We start from the raw sequence: 10811 nt of genomic DNA on the forward strand, positions 1-10811 counted from the left end.
AGAAAAGAAATTATTAACTTTGCCTTTGGCAACAAAAATTTATGTTTGCAGTGTGGTCCGTCGTAAATTAAAATTTGTTTTGTGGTTTCTCTTATTAAATTTAATAAATAATTGAAAAATAAATGGCTTCTTTATCATCTAATAGGATGATAAACAAGAGACATAAGTGGTGTTTTTCGTTTGCCACTAGGTATTATATTTTGTATTTATGTACATATCTTATTAATAACATAGCCGAATTTTCTGTAAATATATATTCTGTATTAAGATATAATTTCCTGTTATGACGGGTGGCAAAATTTGTTAAAATAGAAGGGTTCTCATTTTTAAAAAATCAAATTTTATAAATTCGGCATTGAAATCAATTGCTAACTGTACAGTTTCTCTCTTTGATTTATTTGAAGATATTCGAATGAAAATACTTTAAAATTTATATTAGGTTCATTATCAGAGTCATTGTAATTAAAGTCAGTAAGTACAGCTGTCTTTACCTCATTGTAAAGACAGCTGTATGAATGTATTCAATTGAAAAATATATCATTACTCATTTCAAGATAACCAATTAAATGATTTCTGCTTTTTTATAATTATTATTTAATTAACTTTTGATCGGAATTCTTGTTGAATGTAAGAGTTACAATGAGTTGTACCAAAACTAATGATTAATTTAAGGAAGGCACCTGCATTGTTTAGAAAACGGAGAATTAATATGTTATTTGAAATTCTGAATTCTTTTAAAAGATGAATCTTGTATTTTATAGGAGAATGCATTTACTTTCTGTAGAAATTATTAATTATTCTATACTTGTGTCAAATCTTGTTTGTATAAATGTTTATTAACAAATTATATTCTCCATTTTTGTGATAAATATGATATATATTGAAGCAGCTGTGTATGAGTTATTGTTTTATATTCTTTTATAGAAAATATGAGAAAGCATTGTACAATTTCATTTTATCTGGTATTTTCATGGAATCATTCTATCTTATAGATGAACAGCTAAGTGAATATAAAATCTTAAAAAAACTTTAATGCTCAGATAAATTATATTCCAGCATTTATTTTCATTGCTGTTGAGAGAATGCAGTTGTCTTTTTTACTATGTTAATAATTTTAATTTTTTTATCTAGAAGCAGATACTTTCATTCATTTTAATATAATTTATTTTAACTGCATTTTCCTTTAATAATGCACATTTTTCCTTAAAACTTTAGAAGTTTTACACCTGGAATTTAATTACATAAATATTTTGCATAGAACAAAAGCAGAACGCCAAGGAGAACTGCCTGCACCTCCTGGCTATAGCTCATCATTAGGACAAGTTCATGCTGACTCATGTCGAGAAACTGATGCTAATTTAATTGTGAAAGTAAGTACATACTGTTTGGTTACAATATTAAGTGAATAAACATATAATTTGTACAAGACTTCATTTTTTTTTTCTAAAAGATCCAATTTATTAAATTATAACCTTCATTTTTTTAATGTGAGATTGAATGAAAATACTGTGCATTTTTCTCAATTTGTATGCAACATTTAAAACAAATTCTTAGTTTATCATCATTGTCTTTAACCCTTAACTGGGGAGGTGAAATATTAGGACTTAACTGGGGAGGTGCGGTCTACGATTTCATTTAGACTTGAATTAAATTTTCTAATAAATATATTAGTATGAAAAACTGCCAATATATTTTGCAGATATTTTTCTTGATATATAGATATGTTTTAGAAATTTTTCAAAATATATTGTCATTGAAAAAAGTAAATGCGTTGGAACATACATTTTCTTCTCAAATTACATGTTATAATAAATAATATTTTTAAAAAAGCATATTACTTTTTACTTTTTAAATCATATTTATTTTTACAGTGTATGAAGGTATATAGAAGAAAATATAATGTAAAATTCAACAATTATATGAAAAATTAAAAGAATGACAATGGGTAAAATGTGCTCTTTTTTTATTGGCTTGTGTGACTTTCATAGCATGGTTTTCTAGGACATTTTAAACATACAGGCTAAGAACTAGTATAAAAATCAACCTACAAATTCTGTATATATATATCTATTTGTATATTAATATATTTTTCAAAATACATCATCACTAGAAAAATTGATTATGTTTGAACATACATATCAAAATCAGTTCAGTGCGAACTTTCATCGAAAAGCTCTTCTGTACAATTATCTTTTTCACTAAAATCACTTTCTGCTTCATTTAAAAGTGTTTGGAGCACTGCTTCATAATAGGATCAGTAAACTGGATGATATTTTGGGCCCCAAATTTTAGCGCCATCTGCTAAGCTTTGTAAATCACTGGGACACTAACAGGGAGATGCGGTCTTAGAGGCCGCGCTCGAAGAAATAACTGAATTATTTAAAAAAGCATCTGCTGAAATCGGTTGAAAAAGTGCACATGTATTGAAGGTCACAAAACAGGAAGCTACAGGATCAATCCATTCAATTGAGCAAAACATAGAATAGGGGTGATAGAAAATCCATTGCTAGCGTTCTCACAGACCGCACGTCCCCAGTTAAGGGTTAACAATGCCATTTCTTAAAAGATATTATTTTCATTTAAATCTCAGATATTTTCAAAAATAAAGTAGATAATAATTAATGCACTATATTTAGAAGGATGGGTTTAATTCGCCAAAATAGGGGTGAAAGGAAAAATGATAGGAGGAGATGTTTACATTTATTAGTATCTAATAGAGGAAATCCAAGGTCAAAGGGAATACTGGAAGTGCACTCATCGTTCCGCGTCTCATCCCTTAATGAGATGGAGTCGTCTCAGAATCCGTTGATGAGCAGTACTTACCTATAAGATTTTCAGTAAATTTTCATTTTATATAACTCTCTGGCTATCTGTTTGGTATAAACATTTATATCAAATTGAGTTATTTTGCACATTTTGTGTGAATTCTGCATATATGCAGCTTATAGAAAAGTATTTTATATTTTAAATAAGTGTTTTATTATATCATTGGAATACTGAGCATAATTGTCTATATTTATTTAAAAGAAGTTCAGAAAGTTTCAAGTCTTTTTCTCTCACTCTATTTATAAATAAAAAGATCATATTTATATTTAATATATATATATATCTATAATATTTGTAACAATATAATTTTTTTAAAAAATAGAAATCATGGGATATTGCCTTGGCTCCTTTGAAACAAATACCCATGAACTTATTTATTATGTATATGGCTGGCAATTCCATTTCTATTTTCCCAATCATGATGATTGGAATGCTGTTCTTGAGGATAGTAAAAGCACTTTTAACTATCCAGTCTAGTAAGTAAATATTTTTCTTTTTTAAAATTTTTGTTTTTTACACTGAAAATTTTGGTTTATTGTTATTTTATATTTTCATTTTATTAAAATTATATTATCCTCATAATCATCAGAATAAATATGAAAAACTACCTGTTATGCTGATTGATTGTTTTCAAATTAGTAATTTTGGGAGGATAAAATATCTTTTATCCCCCCAAATAATAGGATTTTGATCATGTTCATAAAAACTGTGTATGATCAATTAGTTTCAATACTTTCATAGGCTTGACCTTTTCTATTAGAGATATATGGATGTTGCACATTTAGACTCTTTCTTTCATGTATACGAAAAGAAATACTGTAATTATGTATACAAATACTGTTAAGTACTTTATACTTATGACTTATAATGTATTGATTGTGATTTTCATAATAAGTAGATTTTGGTGACTAGTTGGTTTGCTGCTGATATTGATTACCTTTAATTTCATTTAAATCATTTAGACATAACTTCATATCGATACAATGAAATTGCCAGACATTCAGGATGCTTATTTTAATTACTTTTCATATGCTCCGCCCATTCTAATGGAAACCAAGTGCCATAAAATCATGGCATTATTAAAAGTTTAAATATTTGGTTGTTCTATCTTGTAAATTTCACAATGTTGTAACTTCACTTTTTTATCCATCTCATAATCTATACAGATACTAAACAAAATCCTTATTCTTTAATTTTCAACTACAGAGGAAAATTATGCAACTAGATAGTTGATGAAACAATAAGAATGATCTGAACATGAAGGCGACAGTGTAATCCATTGTTGGATATTAGAGGGAAAAAAAAACATTAATTTTTTTTTTCTAAAATTAAGCAAGTATTCACATGTCTATTATTTTAGTATCATTAAAATAATAATTTTTCAAATCTTGAAACAGTGTACAAAATTTATTTTTGCACAATAGTATTTTCAGGAATTTTCATCAAATTTCTGAAAATAATATTGCATTGCAAAACTCAATATTTAATTAATTAAAATTTCAAAAAAATTGCTTTTAAGCACACATTCCAAGATACATACAAGGAAAGATGGCAAGAACAAAAGATTGTTGTCATTGCTTTCAAAAATGAAACGATACCATTCACGATGATGTAATGTAGAAATTTATCCCTTTTGTACTCTCTCCTCTTTTTTTCCTGTATAGATCAGTTCAGTTTCGATTTCGATTCATTTCTTTTTTAAAATTTTTGTTTTTTACACTGAAAATTTTGGTTTATTGTTATTTTATATTTTCATTTTATTAAAATTATATTATCCTCATAATCATCAGAATAAATATGAAAAACTACCTGTTATGCTGATTGATTATGCAAAACTCAATATTTAATTAATTAAAATTTCAAAAAAATTGCTTTTAAGCACACATTCCAAGATACATACAAGGAAAGATGGCAAGAACAAAAGATTGTTGTCATTGCTTCCAAAAATGAAACAATACCATTCACGATGATGTAATGTAGAAATTTATCCCTTTTGTACTCTCTCCTCTTTTTTTCCTGTATAGATCAGTTCAGTTTCGATTTCGATTCATTTCTTTTTTAAAATTTTTGTTTTTTACACTGAAAATTTTGGTTTATTGTTATTTTATATTTTCATTTTATTAAAATTATATTATCCTCATAATCATCAGAATAAATATGAAAAACTACCTGTTATGCTGATTGATTGTTTTCAAATTAGTAATTTTGGGAGGATAAAATATCTTTTATCCCCCCAAATAATACGATCTTGATCATGTTCATAAAAACTGTGTATGATCAATTAGTTTCAATACTTTCATAGGCTTGACCTTTTCTATTAGAGATATATGGATGTTGCACATTTAGATTCTTTCTTTCATGTATACGAAAAGAAATACTGTAATCATGTATACCATTCGCGATGATGTAATGTAGAAATTTATCCCTTTTGTACTCTCTCCTCTTTTTTTCCTGTATAGATCAGTTCAGTTCGATTTTGATTCATTTCTTTTTTAAAATTTTTGTTTTTTACACTGAAAATTTTGGTTTATTGTTATTTTATATTTTCATTTTATTAAAATTATATTATCCTCATAATCATCAGAATAAATATGAAAAACTACCTGTTATGCTGATTGATTATGCAAAACTCAATATTTAATTAATTAAAATTTCAAAAAAATTGCTTTTAAGCACACATTCCAAGATACATACAAGGAAAGATGGCAAGAACAAAAGATTGTTGTCATTGCTTCCAAAAATGAAACAATACCATTCGCGATGATGTAATGTAGAAATTTATCCCTTTTGTACTCTCTCCTCTTTTTTTCTTGTATAGATCAGTTCAGTTTTGATTTGCAAGACAGTTGTTCTTTATCCATAAGATTTCCAAATTGCAGTTAATGAACATGAGCAAGACTTCTGTCACTGCTTGAAAGAATGCATTTCTCTGGTGGGAATGTTCAGTCGGCAGAAGCAGTGCAGTGACGTTTAATCTATCATAATCCAGTTTATTGAATGATTTGTTTATTATTTTAGAAACCGTGAGCTTATTCAAAGTAAATTAGGGGATTTTTTTTAAACAATGAGCTGCTAAAAATCCATATTTAATATGAATAGGATAAAAAATCAATTCTGATTTTACTGAATGGGTCAAAAAGTTCCTCAAAATACATTTGTTCAGCTCACTTTGTAAAAAAAAAAAAAAATAAGTCTAAGTAAAATGGGAACACAGACACTTACTAGTCATGTCAAAAGAGGAAAACTTACAAGATTACTTATCAGTTTAAAAGAATTGTCCTTGATGTTGGACCTAGTATCTAAAAGGAATACAGGAGAAGATGACATGTCAAATTTAATGTCTGAAAATAACCGATTTCGAATGTTTTAGTTCAAGAACAGTCATTTAAAGCTGAACTTTGTGGGCATTAAATCTAGTTGTGTCACATTCAGCCTTTAATGCATTCAATAATATATTGTAAATATTTTCATGTATGTTCACTGAAAGTGAAATAGTTAAAAAATGTACATTAGGCCATATAAAAGTGCCATATCTTATTTGTTAAAGATTAGCTCCATGAAACTGATGGCTGAAAAATCTGCAGGAGTTACAGAAATTAGAGCCCAAATACATAAATAAAATATACATAAATTATAAATGAGAGGGGAAAAAAATTGTTTTGTAATGATTTTTTTAAAAAAATAATCATTAAATGATATGTGTCATGATAACAAAAATGTTTTGTGTTTTAATTTAGTGTGATTTACAATTAAAAAGCATGTGAGGTAGTATATCTCCTCCCCTTAATATATAAATTTTGTCTTACTAAATTCTAGATAGTAAATAAAGGGCAATTTTTTAAAAATTATTATTTTGTATGCAAATACAAACCTTCTTTTGATATGTTATTATTTTGAATAAGGTTAAATTGTTGCTTCCTTCCTTCCTTTTCTTTTTGTACTCCTTAAAATCATAATGCATTATAACTAGCATGTGAGTGCTATTTGCACTTTTCCTCGTATCTTGCATATACATACAAGGAATATACAGGGGAATTTTTTATTCAAATTTGAGTGGCAACCTCTGAGTCAACACATTGTAAATATTTTGACACTCCTGTTCAATTTAAAATGAGTGTATGGATTTTAACTATTGATTGATCATTTTCAGCTGTCTTAGTATTCTGACTTGTTGTTCTTTTATTCAGTTTTTTTTTTTTTTTAATCTGTTGCTATATCAGTATTTCCCCCATTTTCATCATGATTTCATTTTATTTTAGCATTTAAACTGATTGAAGGAGGTCAAGCATTATTACAAAAAGCTGTGTATCTGTTTGGAAATATAGTATGCTTAAGTTTAGCTTTGTACAAATGTCAATCCATGGGACTTCTACCAACATATGCCTCTGACTGGTTAGATTTTGTTCAGCCACAAGAGGTAATAATAAAATCTTGTTAATATGAAATATTAAAATGTTTTAAATACTTTATAATAAAGTATATTTCTGTTGTGAGTCATGGTTGTTATAAAGAGTGTTTCACTACTAGTGTGACAAACTTCCAGAATGTGCAGGGGACATAAAGGTGAATCAGAATTGCATAGCAATGCAAGGTACAAAATAGAGATGGTAGAGAACATTAAATAGCAGGTTGCATAAACAGCAGCTCCATGAAAGTCAGCATCTATGAACCAGTTCCTGTGCCAACCTGGATAGACGAGTATTCAAATGCTAAATTGGCTATCATGCACTTATTGTATGAAGTTGTGGTGAATGGTGCTTGTGACAGGAACATTTCTCGCACAGGCATTTTCTTCATCGCGGAAGGCTACTTGAAACTGGTTATTTAATGAGAGCTATCATTAGAATAAATGATGAGGATGCCAGACAATGATAATTGTCACCATTATTCCTGAATATTAAATTAGTAAATTGTCAGTAATAATTTCTACTGAATATTAAATTGAATTGTCAGTAATCATAAATACTGACAATTTAATATTCAGTAGTAAGCTATAACAGAGTCTTTATAATTTTCTAATTAATATATGTTTATGCATGTTTTTATACTACTTGATTTACTGATTCACAATGAATTTCAAAGTAATAAAGACTGCAATTTTTTTTATTTATTAAATAATTACAAAATTAAAATATGTTTTAATTATGCAAACAACAGTAAAGTATCAATATTTTTTAGTTAAAGATGTCTGTTAAGATTTTAAATACTTCATTAATTAATAAATAATATATAAATATATATAGGTATTATTATTAAATAAATAACTGCATTAAATAAAAAATATACACCATTTTAAATGCAGCAATTGTACAATAAAACTTCAAAATAAATAATACATTTAATTTGCTTAGTAATTATTTTAGAAAAATGAGAATTTTTTTTTGTCTTTTTATAAACATTAAATACAACTCTATAAATAAACATTAAATAATTGTAACTTTTAAAATATTAATAATTTTAATAAATGAAAAATACGCATCACTTGGAATCCAACAGTTGTTCAATGAAATTAATAATGCAGTTCAAATCTAATGTGTTAAAAAATTCTTTAAAAAATGAGAATTTTTATTATTTTTTTCATCATGTAAGATAAATTGTTCATACATTATACAAAGTATACATGTATTTTATGAAGGAAAACAATTTTACAAATTAATATTTCAATTCTAGTTTAAATTTTGAAATAGCCTTAAGAATATTGAAATTATTGATGATATTTTAACATTGTGTCAATAAGAAAATTAAAGAACTGGAAAAGAAAAAAAGTCATTTTCAAAAACTTTCAAATTAGCTGAAGTCTGTTCTAAAGATACTCAGAATATCTTTTGGTTAAAATTAAATTCTGTTTAAATTCTTAATTATTTATACATATTTTTTTTTGTTACATATAAAAAAATTATATTCACTCATAAAAGTTTTAAATTTTTTGTGCATTTTTTTTATTGTGAGAGGCAGATCTTTTTTTATTCATTAAATTATTTTCTATTTACTCATATTTTGTTTGTATCTTTTTCAGAGAATGGAATATGGAGGTGGTGGTTTTATACTATGATACATTTTGAAGTGATGAAATTTTGCTCTTTCATGTGTTAAACATTATCATTTATTGTATAAAATGTAGCAATAAATTGGTGGACATTTTTTTTGTACATTGTAATTAAAATGTTGTAAAAAGATATATTAAAGCTAATGACATGATTTTACAAACATGCATAACATTAACTATGCATTTGATTAAATTCTTTGTTAAAATTATGAATTTTATAATTCCAATTTTTATTTATTGTTCATTTATTTGACAGTATAAAAACATTAAATAATATACTTTTTAAGGTTGTATCATATGCTGAATATAGTATAACGTTCAACAAAGAAACTAAAAAGCTGTACAAGATGACAATATTTCTGCGCACAATAAAATATGAATCAAATGTGTGGTTTTTACAGATATTTTAAAATTTTCAATATTTAATTTTCTTTTTAAAGTTTTATAACTTTTGTTAATTTGAATTATTATCTTAAAATAGGGTGTTTAATAGGTTTTCTTTTTATTGTTTAGGAACTTTTGTAATCCCTATTATGAGAAAAAAGTGAAAGAAAAATTGTAATCAAATTTAAATATTGTAATCTTGATTTCTTAAATTTTCTGCTTCATAAATGGTATGACTCCTTTTTAGTGTAAGAAAAATTGATGAAAAAAATAAAAGTGGCAGACATTTATTTATAAAATTTTGTTGTTTCAATTTCAAATAAAATGGTATGGAATTTTGAGGAATCTAAGAGGCAGAGTCACTATGTGAGTGTTTTAAGTAATCTCAAAATATGGCTAAACAGCTCCATTTATTATTGAGATCCATAGTTTAAGGAATTCTCCATTTATGCAATTAATGATTTAATTATGATAATTTAGGTATCTTTTCATCTGTATTTTGTTTATTCTGTAATTGGCAAATATTAGTTTTATAGTTTTTTTAATATCTGAATTTTTTTTAATATTATTATTCATAATGATTTATTCCAAATATGTTTTTCTCTTTATTTAATTAAGTAGTTGTTAAAATGTTATAATATTATTGCTCCAAACTTATTTTATATCTTCAGTTTGCTTGCCTTCAGAAATTATGAACTCCAATAAAATGTTCTTCACAAAATGCCTTTTGATGTATTTCTCCTATTAAGTTCAAGTATATCATTACATCAATTATATTTCAGTTTTTTTTTCTTTTCTTTTTTTTAATGTTTTAATTTTTTTTAATTAGGTATGAAATAATATAATCTTCAGTACATCAATTAATTTTGCATATTCAAAAGTTGTAAAACAACATATTTTATTTCATGAAAATGTAAAAAATTGCTTTTTCACTAATTTTTTAAAGGAATTGCCTGAAGACATTTCATAAAACTTTGGAAATTAAGATTAAAAATAACATAAAAGAATGTGAATGCTTTATTTGTATACAAAATCTAAGCTAATTAATGGGCTTGCCTAAGCTGTAAAATATTGAAAATAATTTTATATTTACTTAAATAAAAACAGAATTTTATAATGCTTATAGATTAAATAAAACTTGCCATCATGTTGATTTGCATTTTAAAGAGATTTACCTTTGAACTCCAAAACTAATATTAATTGAGTTTTAAAAAAATCTAGATAAGAACATTCTGAATCTCAAGTCATTCTTAACACTTTTCCATTGGAAATCATGACATTGCATCTCAGTTGCTCTGGTTGCTTTTATAACTTAATCAATTATTCCATGCATTATAGATTGATTTAAACCTTTTTTAGATAGCCATTGGTTAGACTTATAATCACAATACAGTTTCTCCTCATCCAAATCAGCTATAAAATGCACCTCCATCTTGAACAAAAGAAAGAAATCTCTTAAGAAACATTCAATTTTCTTTGTGCGAAGTCGCAATGGAAATTTTGTTGATTACAAGATTTTACAAATTGTTACTTTTGCAAAAAAAAAAAAAAAAAA

At 25.9% G+C, this 10811-nt stretch overlaps 1 protein-coding gene across 1 annotated transcript; it reads left to right on the top strand.

Annotated features, from left to right (window-relative positions):
- Positions 1 to 38: 38 nt before the first annotated feature.
- Positions 39 to 8968, top strand: LOC129973055 (ER membrane protein complex subunit 4-like). Its single transcript, XM_056087416.1, has 5 exons — positions 39 to 190; positions 1259 to 1370; positions 3149 to 3302; positions 7086 to 7243; positions 8843 to 8968. Exons 1-5 carry the CDS (start codon positions 123 to 125, stop codon positions 8876 to 8878), a joined length of 528 nt encoding a protein of 175 aa, XP_055943391.1. The 5' UTR covers positions 39 to 122; the 3' UTR covers positions 8879 to 8968.
- Positions 8969 to 10811: the final 1843 nt, after the last annotated feature.

Source organism: Argiope bruennichi, chromosome 6 (assembly GCF_947563725.1).
Source record: "Argiope bruennichi chromosome 6, qqArgBrue1.1, whole genome shotgun sequence".
NCBI lineage: Eukaryota > Metazoa > Arthropoda > Arachnida > Araneae > Araneidae > Argiope > Argiope bruennichi.

Bases quoted from the DNA above. Each gene is read 5' to 3' on its own strand.
- LOC129973055 (XM_056087416.1), top strand. From the start codon at position 123: ATGGCTTCTTTATCATCTAATAGGATGATAAACAAGAGACATAAGTGG. The intron at 1,371-3,148 runs GTAAGTACATAC...TTTAAAAAATAG, and splicing joins ATGCTAATTTAATTGTGAAA to AAATCATGGGATATTGCCTT. The intron at 7,244-8,842 runs GTAATAATAAAA...TATCTTTTTCAG, and splicing joins ATTTTGTTCAGCCACAAGAG to AGAATGGAATATGGAGGTGG.